Genomic DNA, 16,717 nt, shown 5'->3' on the forward strand with positions numbered 1-16,717 from the left:
TTTCATCATGCTCCTAGTGAAATAGTGTTTCCTAATATCCAGCCTAGATGGATCCCCCAGCGTAGCAGTGGTACAAGGGAGAAGTGAGCCCTGGGCTTTGGAAAGCAAAGCCACTCACAGAGCACCAGAGCAAATGCCACAGCATCAGATCCAGGGGCCTCCCAGCTGGGCATCTCCAGCCTTGGGCACATGCCTGCCTTGTGCAGCTCCACCTTGGGCTGCAACCAGGGGGCCCTTTGCAGGATGATGAGGAGCCTGCCCGACAGCTGTGATATAGCATTGTGTCACCACGGCACAGGAGAGCACAAGCCATCGCCCAGGTGTTGTGCCAGGTGCGGTCCAAAGCAGAAGAGAGGGCTGGTCCTGACCCACAGAGCTGCTAAGGTCACAGAAGCAGAGTGTCCCCCAGCTATCACAGGCTCGTGCACCCAGGGTAGGGAAGGAGTTTGCTGCCCTTGAGGGATCCCCTCCCTACAGATTGGCGTGAGGGTTGCCTATAGACCCCCAGCTCTCTGGAGAGTGCCAAGGATGCCAAGTCCAGAGCCACAGGCAGGGCCTGTGGGGAAGGTCTCCTGGCCATGCCATGCGGAGGCCCAAAGAAGTGGCAAGCTGACCCCAGCAGGCCATCAAATCAATGGGCCAAGCCAAGGTGCAGAAGGACCTGGAGCTGGGAAGGAGCTTGCTGGGAAGAGCATGAGGAGGAAGATGGCTCCAGGGGATCTGCAGGAGAGGGTGGAATGCTTCCAGGGATAGAGCCAGCGAACCCAGTGAAAACCCAGGCTACCAGGCAGCCTGGGAGGGCAACGCTCAGTAGGGCAGATGCTCATTGACCTGAAGAGCTGGCGGCCCAGACCCTGGACGAGGGAAGCCCACGTCTTGGTGTTCAGGAAATCAAAGCTGGGGGAGACACAGCCTGGGGCAAAGGGACACAGGCAACACCTCCAGCCAGAACCACAGTCTGGCCCATTGATCTGGCCCCAGAGCCAGTTGGGTTTGCAGATGCGGGAAAACATCCACCTGAGACAGAAACTGGCCATCATGGGCCCCGCTTCCAGCCAGGCTCCCGGCACCATCCCTGTGGCCTGCCAATGCTACGCCTGGGCACAGGGCTGCCCGGGGGGGCAAGTGGGGCAATTTGCCCCGGGCCCTGGGCCCCGCAGGGGCTCCCACAAGAGTTTTCAGGGGCCCCCACGAGAGTTTTCGGTGGCACTTGGGTGGCGGGGGGGTCCTTCAGTGCCACCGAACACACCTGGAGTGAAGGACCCGCCGCCGCTTCTTCCACTCCAGGTCTTCGGTGGCGGGGGTCCTTCCGCTCCATGTCTTCGGCGAAGTGCCCCCGAATCCCCTGGGCGGCCCTGCCTGGGCACACAGAGCCCTGGTGCCTCCTGGTGACCCAGCACTGCTGTCTGCCCAGCCAGTGCATGCTGGGGAGGGACAGCTGCAGGGGGGTGTCTGGGGATGGGGCACCAGGCCAGGGGTGTAAGGAGGGAAGAGAGAGGGCCCAGGTGATCTCTTTGCCCAGGAACAAAGACAAAGGGCGGAGGAGGGGGCTGCTGGACTGGGGACAAAGAGCAGCAGGAGGCCATGGGAATGGGGATACATGGACGGGGCTAAGACTGGCCAGGCCCGAGGCCCCTGAGAACTGCGTGTGCTGTGTTCAGACATACAATGAGCCCACCTGTCACTGCAAGCTAGAGATCAGGGGAGCATTGCTCCCCTGGGTGTGGCGGCCCCAGGGGTCCAGGGGCCCACGGCAGAGCCAGGTGTGCTGATGGCTCAGAGAAGTGCAGGCCAGGAAGCTGTGGAGCCTGGGGTTTAATCCCCCAGAGTGAACCCCAGGGGAGGGCTGTCAGGGCCATATGGAGCCAAGAGAGCACAGGGCCTGGGAGTCCGGGACACCTGCCTTCCCGTCAGGAGCACCCTCCTGCCCCTTCTCTCTGCCCAGCAACCTGGAGAGAGGCCCGGAGACAGCCAGGGAGCCTGGCTCGTACAGCTGTGTATATGGAGCTGGGGGATCCGGCCCTCCCCCATGGATCCCCAACCCAGTCCTGCTTACACTGCCCCCCACCATTACCTCCTGCATCCCCAGCCCCCTTCGGTTCCTGGGGTCGCCCCATCCAGTTACCTCCCAGCCACCCCCTGCCTGACCAGCCACTGTCCCTGGATTTCCCTCCTCCAGCCCATTGCCCGTTGGTTCACTCCCCCTCCCCCATTTTCAAACTTTGACCACACACTCTGCTGAATCTCCCCCCCTCGCGCCCCCGTCTGACACTCGTGTGTTTGGCAGCAATTCCCTGGGCATTTCAAGCCGTTTTATTTCTCAAAACGGCCTGTACAAAGAGAGGGGAAAGCCAGACCTGCAGATTGGGGCTGGGGGCTGGTACGAAGCGAGAGACCGAAATGAACCCCAAATGCTCCAACTCCTCCAGGCCCTGCCACTCAGCCTCTTGTGCCTCAAATACGGCCCCCAATGCCAGACTGGACCCACACGCCGGTCTCTTCTGGCCCTAGCATCTTTCGGGGAGGGGGGTCAGCAAGTGTAACCCCAGGGGGCAGCTGTATCCAAAATCAGCCACACAAGAGTGACAGAAAGAAAAGGAGTACTTGTGGCACCTTAGAGACTAACAAATGCAAGTGATGCATCCGATGCAGTCAGCTGTAGCTCACGAAAGCTTATGCTCAAATAAATGTGTTAGTCTCTAAGGTGCCACAAGTCCTCCTTTTCTTTTTGTGGGTACAGACTAACACGGCTGCTATTCTGAAACAAGAGTGACAGTTCCTAGCATCATGGCTGGCCCAGTGCCAGAGCAGGTCCCCGATGGTTACAGGCTGTGGGACCCCCGGCACAAGAGGGTTAAGAACAGGCTGGAGAAACCCATCAGACTCGATCCCGCCTCAGGGCAGCAGCTGAAGCAAACGACCCCAAAGGTGCCTCCAGCTATGGCGTGACCCGGGTTCTTTGCTGGCTGGGTGCATAGATCCCCCATTGGCCAGGCCAGTTACACAGTCCCCAGGCTAAAATCCAAGATCTCTTCCCATCAGCAGTATGGAGCAGTGCCTCCGTCAGCCCCTCTAACGGGACAGGGAGCAAAGGGGGGCCAGGCCTCGTGCGCGCTGAGAAGTGGCTGTGTCATTCCCACTTGGGATCTGGTACAAATCAGTCGCTTGCTTCTCATGCCAGCTAAGACTTCAACCCCGGGAAGGTGCTGGGGCCGGGAGACAAACTGAGCCCCGTCGCACGTACGGGTCAGTGATATGCCAGGGGCTCAGGCGCTGGCCAGTCAAAGAGATGACTGGCCCAGGGAAGACAGGGAAACTGAGGCTGCCACGCCCTCCTGGGGGTTCCCATTGGGGGTGGGTAGCTCTAACCCCCCTGCCACGGCTAGCTGCCGAGAGGGCAGGGCTGAAGCAGCACCATACCCCAGGGTAGGGCTGGTTTCTGGCTCCTGCTGCCCGGCCCCCACCCAGGGGCTATTTGCGCTTGAAATAGAAGTCGATGATAGCGGTTTCCCCCGGGTGGGCAGTAAGGCTGATGGGCTCGTTGGCCTTTGCTGAGGTGCAGAGGAACCAGCCTGGGTAGGCAGCTGCCTCGAAGCGGTGCGTGCTGCCGTTGTAGGTCTTGAAGAAGGTGAAGCGCTTGGCCTCCTCATACTTGTAGAAGAGCTCAGTGAGGTGCATGTCCTGTGGGGGGGGGAGGGAGGGGCGCGGGGAAGAGGTTAGAACTAGCAGTGCCGTGGACAGCCGGACACAAAGCCCTCGGCGCTGGGATGGGTGTGGGGCTGGGAGGCTGAGCTGGGACCCAGGGGTGACTATTTGTATGACTAGGGAGCGGGATTGGGGCCTACTGGCCAAAACCCAGCCAGGCCCATTGAGAGGCCAGGGCTGTTCCCTCCTCTCTGACCTGTGGGCTCAGGCTCTCTGCAAACTCAGGCATTGGCTGTGCTCCAGTTCCATTCTGCACAGCCAGGATGGCTGGAGATGAACCTTTTCTGTGATAAGAAAAGGAGGATTTGTGGCACCTTAGAGACTAACAAATTTATTTGAGCATAAGCTTTTGTGAGCTACAGCTCACTTCATTGGCTGTAGCTCACGAAAGCTTATGCTCAAATAAATTTGTTAGTCTTTAAGGTGCCACAAGTCCTCCTTTTCTTTTTGTGAATACAGACTAACATGGCTGCTACTCTGAAACTTTTCTGTGATGAATGCTGAGAGTGTGGGGCACTCCCGTGACCCCAGGAGGTGGGCTCCGGATGTTGGGTGGTAGGCCCTACGTCCTGGTCCAGCCCTGGCTCTGAGCAAGGCTTTGAGAACCCCGCAGTGGAGATTCAGGGAGGGGCCGGCAGGGGGTCCCTGGCATGGCACTCACCTCCAGCTGCAGCCGGGGCTGCTTGGCTGTTCCACACGACAGGCCCTGCCTGCCGCCTTTGATGCCCAGGATCAGGGGACACTTCTTGCGCTCCAGCCCCCTGTTGGGGACCACGCTGACCTTCTCTGCAGAGGGAGATCAGGAGGGGGAAATGTGATCAAATCATGGCCAGGGCCCTCTGCAGGCCAGGTCACTGACCTCCCAGCATGGGATGCTCCTGGTCCCCCCTCACTGCCTCGTGGCCCCATTGTCATCCATGGGCTAGGCTCCCTGGCTGGACTACATCTCCCAGGATGCACTGTGGTAGAATCATGGGTCTTACATGGCAGTGCATCCTGGGAGCTGTAGTCCAACTGGAAAGCCTGGCCCAGAGAGAAGAAAAGGAGAATGAGGCGAGTGAACTACAGCTCCCACGAGGCCCTACAGTGGCTGGGGCGGTCACGGTTCAATCCCTCCTGGCAAAGTGACATCAAACTTCCCTCCCGTTCCCAACCTGCCCCTCCCTGCTGGGTGAGATTTGGACTGTTCACCCCAACTCGGGATGGAAACAAAATTCGAAAGGTGGGAATTTCCCCAGGCTGGGACCTGATTTCCCACTGGCCCTAGGAACAGTGGAGGGTCTGGGTGTGGGCTCAGGACCATGCTCCGCCCTTCCTGGGGTTGTAGGACCAATAACTCTTGTTGCAAAGGGTTCCCCTTAGCAGCTGTTCCATTAGTGTGCAACATGCCAGCCGCTGGAAAGAGACTGGGAGACCAGCAAAGCGAGTGGTGTAGGGGGCACCTGGCTCTGCTGCTATCTTAGCTCCTTGGGGTGGGCATCGCTGGCTGCAAACTACCAGGAGACTTGTGTGGGGACAAAGCCCTGCCTGGCATCTCCCGGTGCCTGGGAGCCAAATGGACCAAGGAGGCTGGAGCCAGGTGCGGAGGGGGCTTTTGGGAAGGGGGTGGCGTGAATTTACCAACTGTGAAACCCCAGCAGGGACCCTGGGGGCAACCAACCTTCCTGGCTGGCGTTTTCGCCCTGCAGGTTCGCGGCCACCAGCCTGTTGTCCCGCAGGTAGAAGGCCTTGTGGCTGGTGTCACGGATCCAGTAGTGGAGCGGCTGTTTGGACGGCTGGAAGCCAGGGGTGGGTAACTTCGCAATCTCTGTGCTGAATGTCCCATTCCCGCCCTCGGCAGCTGGGAAACAAGCCAACAAGTCCATTACCCAGGTGCTGCTGTGTGACCTCCCCCCCACCGCTACTGGGATCCCCCTGCCTGCGGATCCCCCTCCCTGCCTCACATCTCCATCAGTGGAGTCCCCCTCCCTGCCCCCGCACTCCCATGGTTGGGATCCCCATCCCCCTGCCACCGGGGTCCCCAGCACGAGAGGGCCCTGATCTTGGTCAGGTCTGGGCAGTGCTTGGCACGAAGGGGCCCTGATCTCGGACGGGGTCTGAGCAACACCCTGATCTCAGCCAGCTTCTCTAGCTGTGGTTACACAGTTGCTACTACCAGACTCCCCCCCGGACCTCCAGCTGCTGGTCTCCCAGCCTCTGCCTCACCGGATGGGCCCTGGGCTGTGATGGACCCTGTGGGCATGGGGCACTGCAGACAAGTTGCTGTGACGAAGTGGGACTGTTCTTAATGTTTTCCCTGAATATTTTGGGGATGCCTCAGTTTCCCCTATGCAGTTCTTAAAGTATCTAGGTGGTGGGATAAGAGTGTATGATCGTTGCAGAGCCTTAAAGGGCAGGTGTGTGCAGGGGTCTGAACACAGAGAATGGCCAACACCCTGTTTCCTTGCAGCTGATGGCCTGGCCTTTCCCCCCTGCAAGGTGAGAGCTAAAGGGTTGGAGAACAAAGAGATCAGGTGACCACCTGGACAGGGAAAGGGAAAAAGCCAAGAGGAGTGGGGGCTGGAGAGAGTTTCGGTTTGGGGCTGGCTGGGGACATGGAGTGAAATGGAGACGTGGTTGTCTGGCTCACTGCCACCCAAAATGGACCCAGCTGAGGGGTCCTGTTCTCTGCACCTACAAGCTCTGGTTTAGACCATGCTCCTGTCATCGAATAAACCTTCTGTTTTACTGGCTGGCTGAGAGTCACATCTGACTGTGAAGCTGGGGGGCAGGACCCTCTGGCTTCCCCAGGACCCCACCTGGGCGGACTTGCTGTGGGAAGCACACGGAGGGGCAGAGGATGCTGAATGCTCCGAGTTCAGACCCAGGAAGGTGGAAGCCATGTGAGCTTCTTGCCCTGGAGACAGGCTGCTCTCAGGGAGGAGACTTCAACAGAGTCCTGCCTGGCTTCATAAGGAGCAGTTCCCGAGCATCGCCTGGGGGCTCCATGACAACTGGTGGCAGCGGTGGGATGTATTGCACCCCGTGGATGGCGCTTCCTGCAGTAACTGACTGGGGAGCAGTAAAACGAAGGGGGATTGACAAGAACCAGGTGTGCTGAAGGCTCAGAGAGGAGCGGTTTCGATGGGCAGTTAACCCCTGGGAGTTTGTGACCAGCGAGAAGGACTGTGCAGTAATGGGGTCCCCCAGCAACTGCGGTGAGCAGTCTTGGGGGTGGAGGAGCCTGCGGTTGGCTCTGGGAGAGAGAAGGACTTTTGCAGTAACAGGGTTCCCCTGGGGTTTGCAGCGAGTGGTCCCGGTCCCGGGGCGGAGGAATCTGCAGCTCGATGCTGGCAAAGAGGTGGTGACCTCGAGAAGGGCTGGCACACTAGGGGTTCTCCCTGGAAACTGTGGGGAGCTGAGAGCACACAGGCCTGTGAGTCCACAACAACTTGGGAACAGCGGAGTGATGGCCTGTCACCATCTCCTTAAGAAGGACATTGTAACCCTGTGCAGAAAGAGAGGGTTGCGCATTGGAAAGTTCACCAAAGCACAGTTAATCGTGCAGCTGGAGGATGATGACCGCTCTAAGGAGCAGATTCCTGACCCAAATGGGGCTATAGCAGGATCTGGGAGTAGCTGGAGTGGTAGCCAGGCACCCCCAAGACTCCTGTCCCTGACCAGACAGGGATCTTCACGATCGGGTTCCCCATCAGGGGATCGGAGACGGACGGGATTGGAGCTGAGTCCGAGAGAACAAGAGGACAGTGAGAGACAGCGAAAGCCCGAGAAAGAGCTTCAGAAGCAGCAGCAGCGTGAACTGGCGATGGTGGAGCGGAGAGGCAGAGGGGACCTCCCAGGCGTGAGTGGGGACAGACCCCGGGGCGCCAGTTCTGCAGGGAACCTCAATACTAAATTGCTGCCCCTGGTTAAGGAGGGGGGGATGTGGATGCCCATCTCACTGTCTTTGAGCAGGCTGGCGATTTGAACCACGGGGACCCTGCCGAAAAGCCCCGGTATCTAGCTCCCTTGCTGGGTCCCAAGGTCATAGACTCTGTCAGCCAGAGTCTCCCACTCCTGGCCCTGGCCTATATGTCTGTGTGGAGGCTCACCAGATGCTGAGGTGCTGTGTGACCTGGATGAAGTTCCCAGGGATGAAGCCCCTCGCCCTGCCTATAGCCCAGATCCCTGTGCAGACACAGGAGGGATGGGGCTGGCTGGTAATTGGGGTTCTCCAGGATATCGGCTGTGAGGTCCTGTTGGGGGGGTGACTATCTCTCTTTGGGACCAGATCCAGGCCCTGCTCCTGTAATGGCTGAGGATTTGAATTTGAATCCAGGGAACCAATTGACTACGATGGAAATTGTCAGTGAAAATGCAAATGACCTGCCTGGCAGGGGAGAGGAGCTGCTAAACTCAGGATACCTGCCTGCCTGTAACCAGACCCCTGGGGCTGGGTGGGACAAAGAGATGCTCCCCACCCCCTTGCACAGCAGAGAAGGGGCTCACACTGTCTCTGATGCAGTGAGGAAAGCAGCGAGCTCGCTGCCTGCCCACACTGGGAAGCAAGGGCAGTGCTGAGCAAGGGGGTAGCTGAGACCCCAGCTGAGTGGGGGAACGCACAGGCCGGGCAAGTCGGCTACCAACCAGATTTGCCTGGTCCAGAGGTGCTGCTGGGAAGTGAGTCCACAGCAAGGATGGAGCTACCAGGGATAGGGCTCAGCGGGGCTGTGACCCCAGGTCCAGCCAGCGAGATGGAAGACTGGGGAGCTGAGTCTGCAGAGCAGAAAAGCTGGGTAGTTAATCTCTGGAGAATGCAGGAGATGGCAGGTCTAGTCTCATCTCTAGACACTTTGGATAGGACTTGTAGTCTCTCAGAGAATTGAACATCTAGTCCCTTGTGGAAGCAGAGGTTGGTAAGGGAAGGACAACAGAGCTTTGAGAACACAGCTTGTAAAAAGGAACCTGAGAAGGGTAACTGTGCTTTGCTGGAAATAGCTCAGGTTAGTGAGAAGAGCAGCAGGTTATCTGTTGGGAATGTCAAGGTGCCTGGGAAGGAAAGTCTGGATGAGCCTAAGCAGCCTTTTGAGTGGATGGCTTTGTCTATTGAGCACTGTGGGAAGGCGAGGAGAGTGGAAAATGAGTGTCCCTGCACTTTACCTGTTAGCTGGGTGGAGAATTGGGACAGTGAAGGAAACGTGCCTGTGTCTGTCAGGGGTATTGACTTGCCTATGGAGGGAGCTACCCTGGTCTCCAAGCGGTTGTCTGTGAACAGCCCTGTGTGCTGGGACCAGGGGAATGAGATCCCGAGCTGTGTGTCTGGTAAAGGAGAAAGTGTCTCCGGCTCTTCTTTGTCTGTGGAGCAGACAGAAGGGGCCTTTCAGCCTGTGATGGTTGAGAATAGTGCAGTTGTCTCAGAGTTGGTTCTGGACTCAACTAAAGCCCAGGAAGGGAATGGTCCTAAGTTTGTGTCTGCTTGGGAGATTGGCCCTGTAACTATGTCGCATCCAGTTAGTGTCTATGCAAAATCCCAGAGACCTGACAATTCTGGAGCTTGTATTTTGCCTGTTGCTAGTGTGTGGCTGGGAAAGGGTGTAGCAACTCTGTCTAATCAGGGTGAGATCCTAGCCAGGGCACAAGGAGAGCAGAAAGGTGATTTGATTGTGTTACCTACTGAGGGTGTGGAAACCGGTAGCAAGAAGGAAAAGATTCCTGAACTTGTGTGTGGCAAAGGGAAGGAGAAGGCTTCTAACCTTTTATCTAGGAAGTCTGTAAGTTTGCATGAAAGGGGATTGTGTAAGAATCTGCCTGATGGGCCAGAGTTAATTCTGGATGTAAGTGAGACCCAGAAAGAGTCTGTTGTGGCTCAGGGAAGTGTTCCTCTAGAGCAAGCCCTAAGTAAAGAGGTTAAGGGCAGAATTTCTGTGACGGGTGAATTGTTGCATAGAAAAACCCCTAGGGAAAGGAATCCTCATGGAGTCTTTGCAAGCAGTTTACTGCAACTGAAGGGTGTGAAAGTGATTTAATCAAGAAAGTTTCAGTTCCTAACAGCCAGAAATTTTCTGTTGTGCATGAAGCCACTGACTTTCCTGTTGAAAGATCCAGTGTGGATAGCTTTGAGAAGGTCTCAGATGGAGTGAAAGCTGTTAAGAAAGTTAAACAGTCCTATAATCAAGTGGCTGTGTTTGGCCAGCTTGTTGGGGAGACAAGGTTGTTGAGAAAGGGATGTCTCCATCCTAATTCTGTAAGTGAACAGTATGTGTCCCAGATGAAGAGGGTGCTGGGCTGCCTCAAGGAGGCGGGACTGATGGTAAAAGCTGAAAAGTGTAAGGTGGAGAAAATCACAGAGTGGCCTGTTCCCCAGACCAAGAAACAGGTCCAGGCCTTTATTGGGATGGCGGGATACTACTGGAGGTTTGTACCCCACTTGAGCTCCCTAGCTGCCCCATCACTAAGCTATGTAAGAAGGGGAAGCCAGACGAGCTGGTCTGGACCGAGCAGTACCAGAGGGCTCTCTGTTCTTTGAAGGTTTCAGAGTAGCAGCCGTGTTAGTCTGTATTCGCAAAAAGAAAAGGAGTACTTGTGGCACCTTAGAGACTAACAAATTTATTAGAGCATAAGCTTTCGTGAGCTACAGCTCACTTCATCCGATGAAGTGAGCTGTAGCTCACGAAAGCTTATGCTCTAATAAATTTGTTAGTCTCTAAGGTGCCACAAGTACTCCTTTTCTTTTTGTTCTTTGAAGGAGGCTCTAATCCAGGGACCGGTAAATCTGGTAAACCCAGACTTTGCTAATGTCTTTATAGTGTTCACTGACACCTCAGACACAGGGCTGGGTGCAGGGCTGATGCAAGCCAACGCTAAGGAATGGGAGAGATGCTGGGGCATGCATGGAAACGTTGGTGGGGTCAAAGTTTCCTAGGTCACCGGCTAAAGTGACCTTGCTCAGTTTGGTCTCAAAGGGGGGAGAGATGTGACAAAGTGGGAATGTTCTTAATGTTTTCCCTGAATATTGTGGGGGTGCCTCAGTTTCCCCTACACAGTTCTTAAAGTATCTAGGTGGTGGGATAAGAGTGTATGATCATTGCAGAGCCCTAAAGGGCAGGTGTGTGCAGGGGTCTGGACACAGAGAAGGGCCGACACCCTGTTTCCTGGCAGCTGATGGCCTGGCCCTTCCCCCCTGCAAGCTGAGAGCTAAAGGGTTGGAGAACAAAGGGATCAGGTGACCACCTGGCCAGGGAAAGGGAAAAAGCCAAGAGGAGTGGGGGCTGGAGAGAGTTTCGGTTTGGGGCTGGCTGGGGACGAGGAGTGAAATGCAGATGTGGTTGTCTGGCTCACTGCCCCCCAGAATGGACCCAGCTGAGGGGTCCTGTTCTCTGCACCTACAAGCTCTGTGTTAGACCATGTTCCTGTCATCGAATAAACCTTCTGTTTTACGGGCTAACTGAGAGTCACGTCTGACAGCGGAGTTGTGGGGCAGGACCCTCTGGCTTCCCCAGGACCCCACCTGGGCGGACTCGCTGTGGGAAGCGCACGGAGGGGCAGAGGATGCTGAATGCTCCGAGTTCAGACCCAGGAAGGTGGAAGCCGGGTGAGCTTCTCGGCCTGGAGACAGGCTGCTCTCAGGGAGGAGACTTCAACAGAGTCCTGCCTGGCTTCGTAGGGAGCAGTTTCCGAGCATCGCCCGGGGACTCCGTGACAGTTGCTAAGCAGCATCCACGTCTCCCCCTCTGGCGTAACTGCCCTGAGCCCCTGGGTTGCTACCTTCGTCCAAGAAAAGTCTGAACAGCTCCTCCATGTCGGGGTCCACGACTGACTCCGAAACCAGCTCCATCCTCAGCCTGTCCCCTGAGCCTAGCCAACGGTGTTCCTGCAGCGCTCTCCAGCTGGAGAGGAGAGACTGGGGTCAGTGATCTCGGTTGCCCTGCACCGTAGCCGCCCCTGTGCACAGATCAGCAGTCTCAGAGCTAGCTCCTGCTGCAGGGGACCCTGCTCCACAGAGTCACCTACCCACATTTGACTCACAAGCTTGGCAATGGGGCATTCACACCCCCTTCTCTGCACCCCCGCTCCCAATCACAGCCTCCTGGGCAAAGCATCAACCCCAATGTGCCCCTGGAAGGGCTGGCCATGGGGGCAGATACACATCATAGCATACAGGGGGCACCTGGCTGATTCAGGGGGCAGCAGCTTGTTCAGCTGGGGGTCTTAGCTGACATCCAGTAGCAGGGAGTTCCACAAGCCATTTGGAAGGCTGCATAGTGGCTGTCAACATCATTGCACTCTCAGCCCCAGCTGAGGGGGAGGCAGAGCTCCTTGGGGGAGATGGCGGCTGGGACAGGGCAGAAAGTGCTGAGTTCCCCACCCCAGGCACAGTGTATCCGCCAAAGGGAGACCCCAGCCCAATCCCAGCCCTTACTTCACACGCACAGTCTCCAGCTGGCTCCTCTCCTCCTGTGGCTTCCCTGTCAACAAAGGGAGATGGTGACCAGAGACAGCAGCATCACAGCCAGACTTTTGCCCCGGGCTGCTGACCTCTCAGGATGCCCTGGGCTCCCTGCACCAGCCCTGCCGGTGCCCCTCACTTCCGACCCGCAGCCCCCTGCTAGTCCAGCCTTGGAGTGTTGTGTCCCCCACCCCTCGCAGCCCTGCTGGTGCCCCTCACTCCCAACCCATAGCCTCTGCTAGCCCAGCCGTGGGCTCTCCCCAGCCCTGCCGGTGCCCCTCACTCCTGACCTGCAGCCCCTTGCTAGCCCAGCCCTGGACTCTCCCTCCCTGCTTTGCTGGTGCCCCTCAGTCTCGACCCACAGACCCCTGCTAGCCCAGCCCTGGGCTCCCCACGCAGCAGTGGAGTGACACCAATTGACACCAGCAGAGGATCTGGCCCATTGATGCCCATGGAGCCACTGCTGATCACCAGCGGTGTGAACTGGGCACAGAGGTGGGGCCTGTTGGTGCCCTCCCTTGGCGTTAGCCAACCTTGGAAGGCTCCCAAGGCCAGTCCAAGCCCAGGTGCGGGTGGGTCCAGCTTACCGGTCCAACTTACAGCTCCAGCCAGCCTGGTTCTCCTGGGGCACATGGGTGGAGGGTGTAGACACGGCTCACGAGCTGTGCTTACAGCCACCTGCCCATGCCCTGTGGAGCCTGGAAAGGCAGGGATCCCACACATGGCCAGCCTCCATGTACAGCTTGGGGGCTGGGACTCACCTGTGGGGCATCCCCCAACCCACATGTGACTCCAGGGTGCCAGACATGGCTGAGCCTGGGGGGAGAGAGGCTGGCACCTGGCATCAGTCTGGAATGAGCAGGATTCCTGGCTATCACGAAGGCCTGACCCTGCCTGTGGCTGGGATCAAGTCCAACAGTGGGGCTTCGAGACAGGCTGCATCAGTGTGTCTCTAACCAGGGAGCCGGGATTCAGACTGGGGCAGAGGGGGGCATCCTTCTCCAACACAGCCTATGGTGCCAGGATCTGCCCACAGTCCCAGGACGGTCACATGTGCAACAGCAGAGATGTTAGTCTGCAATGGTGACATACCTGTGGTCATCACTAGGTTTCAGAGTGAACACTTGGCTGTGCAGGATGGTGGCAGGTCATAGTCCTCCTAGGTGTTCTTTCTGACCATGGAGGCCTGAGCCCAGGGGAGTCGGTGGAGCTTTGCTGCTTTACAGCCGCTGAGGTGCCAACCCACGGGGAGACCTGCTGGTGATGCTGAAGGCTATGGGCTCGGGCTCGGGCCCAGGCCAGCCCTGGCAGGGCCCTGTACCCAGCTAACTCCCCAGCCATGAAGGCTGCAAAGGGCTCTCTGTTCAGCCAGCAGCTGGTAAATCCTAGCTGAACCCAGCCCCAGTGCCCACCTGGTAAAGCACTGGATTCCTGCCCTTCCCTGTTGCCCCGGGGAATATGCCCATACCCCATCAGCCCCATTCCAGCCAGAAGAGAAACCAGAGGACACACCAGGCGCTAGGGTAGCAAGCTGGCAGAGGAGGCCTGTGGCACTGGGAACCCGGAGGGAGAGCGGTACCTGCAGTCCACAAGTTCCTGTGAGCTCTGGAGTGTGCTGTTGCACCAGCCCGGCAGCTCCACAGCTACTTAAGGGGCCCTGCTCCGCAGGGAGTGTCGGTTACACCTGGGATAATGGGCCTGGGAGAGGACAGCGCTGATGTAACATGCAAAATTCAGCTGACACATGGTGGCTTCCAGGAAGGGGCAACACCCAGTCCCGGATGATAGGGCTGGGGAGAGCCCATGAACTGAGTGATCTATGGGCAGGGATTGGGTCAGTCTGGAAACCCCAATGCAGGAATCCTCAGATAGAGACCTGAGATTGGGGCCCCGTTGAGCCGAGCACTGCCCAGGCTCCAACCGAGATCAGGGCCCCATCATATCAGGCAAAACCCCAACTGAGATCTGGGCCCCATTGTGCTGGGGGCTGTGCAGACCCTGTGACACAGCAGGGAGGGGGGAGTGTTGATCTGGGGATGTGGCAGGGGAGTTTCACTGGAGGTGGGATACCTGAGAGCCTGTAACCTGAGCCAGGAGGTGGAGGTAACACCTCTGCCCAGGAAACTAGACAAGGGCTGGAGGAGAGATCCTGCTGGGGGAGTTTTAGTTTCAGTTTGGTGCTGGGTGGTGGAACGCAGGGAACCCCAGGGGTCTAAGCTCCCTGCTCCCCCAGAAGGACTAGACTGAGGGATCCTGGTTGTACCCACAAGCTCTGTTTTAGACTGTGTTCCTATTGTCCAATAAACCTTCCGCTTTACTGGCTGGCTGAGAGTCATAGTGAATCCCACGAAGAGGGGTGCAGGCCCTGGACTCCCCCACACTCCGTGACAACTGGTGGCAGAGATGGGATCTACTGCACCCCGTGAACAGCACTTCCTGCAGTAAGTGACTGGGGAACAGTAAAATGAAGGGGGATTGATGGGGACCAGGCATGCTGAAGATTCAGAGAGAGACGGTTTCAGGGGGCGGTTAACCCCTGGGAGTGTGTGACCAGAGAGAAGGACTTTTGCAGTAAGTAACAGGGTCCCCTGGGGGATTGCAACAAGTGGTCCCAGGGGCAGAGGAGTCTGCAGCTTGACCCTGGCAAAGAGGTGATGACTTCAAGAAGGACTTGCACCCTAGGGGTTCTTCCTGGAAACCGTGGAAAGCTGCCCAGGCCTGCAAGTGGCCAGCAGGGAGATGTACGCTAAACGCCTTAAGAGCGACCTGGTGGAGCTGTGCGGGCAGAGGGGGCTGAGCATTGGGAGGTCCACCAAGGAACAGCTGATTGCCCAGTTGGAGGAGAAGGATTGCTTGGATGACCTGATCCCTGTCCCTGAGGAAGGCCACTCGGTGGACGCAGCGTGGGCCCTGAGCCCTGACCGGGTTGGGAGGGGTCAGACTGCTGTCGAGGACCTCCCGAGACCCTTCCTACCTATGCCTGGGGGAGGGGTTAGGGGAAGCCTAGCGAATAACGAGGGCACCCTGACCCCGGCAGCCAGCGGGGGATCCTCCCGGCGGAGCTCCCCATCCCTGGAGCAGAGGCGGCTGGAATGGGAAGGGAGATGAAAATGAGGGAGCTGGAGGATCATGAAAAGCAGCGTCAGAATGAGGAGAAGCAACGTCATCATGAGCAGGAGGAGAAGGAGAAACAGAGGCAGCATGAAGAGAAGCAGAGACAGCATGAGCTGGAGCTGGCCAGGCTGAGGAGCAGTGGGGCCCTGGCTGCGGTGAGTGAGGGGGGGCTCAAGACTGCAAGGAGCTTTGATAAGTGCTTCCTGGCCCAGCGTAAGGAGGGGGAGGACATAAATAGCTTCCTGACGGCCTTTGAGAATGCCTGCGAGATGCACAGAGTTGACCCTGCAGACAGGCTCCAGTTTCTCACCCCCTTACTGGACCCCAAAGCCGTGGAGGTGTACAGCTGAATGAAAGGGGTGGAGGCAGGGGACTATGAACTGTTCAAAAAGGCCCTGCTCCGTGAGTTTGGGCTGACCCCTGAGATATACCGGAAAAGGTTCTGGAGTCAGCATAAAACGCCTGAGGTCACATACCTACAACTGGTCAACCGAATGCAGGGATATGCTCGCAAGTGGACAGCTGGGGCCCAAGCTAAAGAGGACCTGCTTGACCTAATTGTGCTGGAGCAACTGTATGAACAGTGTCCCTCCGACCGGAGGCTATGGTTGGTGGACAAAAAGCTAGAGAACCCACAGCATGCAGGGCAGCTGGCCGACGAGTTTGTGAATAGTCGGTCAGAAGGTAGCAGGGAGGAGTCCCAAAAGAACAGGGCCCCCCACGATGCAGAGAGAGAGTCACATGGGACCTCCCAGCGCGGAAATATGGAAAACCCCCTCCCAAGGGGAATGCCTGGCGTCAGGACCATCTGACCTGCTCGAGGGGACCAACGTGACATGAGCTGCTATCACTGTGGCCAGAGAGGCCACGTACGGACCCAGTGCCCCAGGCTCAGGGACAGACTGGGACAGACCCAACCTATCCAGGGTTAGCTGGGTAGGGACCCAGCTGGACGAGGGACAGACGGCTCAGGCAAGGGGGGCTGCCAGCTTATCACCTGCTCAGGAGGGAAGAGTACCCCAGGCCAGCTCCTCCGGAGGGCTGGATGCTCTGGACTCAGGGTTCTCGGTATACAGGGTGGGTGCAGAGCTGTCCCTCCGGAGAGAGTGCCTTGTTCCCCTGGAGGTGGATGGGAGGAAGGTCAATGGATACTGGGATATGGGCGCGGCGATGACGCTGGCCCGGCCCAAGGTGGTGGCCCCAGATCGGGTGGTGCCCAACACCTACCTGACCCTGACGAGGGTGGGCGGGACCCCATTCAAGGTGCCCATGGCAAGGGTACACCTGAAATGGGGGGCCAAGGAGGGCCCCAAGGACATGGGGGTGCACCACCATTTGCCCACTGAGGTTTTGATGTGTGGGGGGGACCTAGAGGACTGGCCAAGCAACCCCCAGACCGCTCTGGTTGTGACCTGTAGCCAGAGCTGGCGAGGAGCACTGCGCCCCAACCTTGGGGAGGGTACCACACTGGAG

At 57.8% G+C, this 16,717-nt stretch overlaps 1 protein-coding gene across 3 annotated transcripts; it reads right to left on the reverse strand.

Moving 5' to 3' along the window:
- Nucleotides 1–2,654: 2,654 nt before the first annotated feature.
- On the reverse strand, nt 2,655–13,830 carry LOC119848760 (interleukin-36 receptor antagonist protein-like). Of its 3 annotated transcripts, none has more exons than XM_043503133.1 (5): nt 13,710–13,830; nt 11,449–11,564; nt 5,366–5,545; nt 4,367–4,491; nt 2,655–3,681 (listed from the first exon to the last, which is right to left on the reverse strand). In XM_043503133.1, exons 2-5 carry the CDS (start codon nt 11,516–11,518, stop codon nt 3,472–3,474), a joined length of 585 nt encoding a protein of 194 aa, XP_043359068.1. In that variant the 5' UTR covers nt 11,519–11,564; nt 13,710–13,830; the 3' UTR covers nt 2,655–3,471. The 3 variants fall into 3 exon arrangements, with proteins under 3 accessions (XP_043359068.1, XP_043359069.1, XP_043359067.1); XM_043503134.1 differs by having other exon boundaries at nt 11,449–11,554; nt 13,710–13,824; XM_043503132.1 differs by lacking the exon at nt 13,710–13,830 and having other exon boundaries at nt 11,449–12,079.
- Between the last annotated feature and the right edge of the window lie 2,887 nt (nt 13,831–16,717).

The sequence above is a fragment of the Dermochelys coriacea genome, chromosome 26 (assembly GCF_009764565.3).
Source record: "Dermochelys coriacea isolate rDerCor1 chromosome 26, rDerCor1.pri.v4, whole genome shotgun sequence".
Classification (NCBI taxonomy): domain Eukaryota; kingdom Metazoa; phylum Chordata; order Testudines; family Dermochelyidae; genus Dermochelys; species Dermochelys coriacea.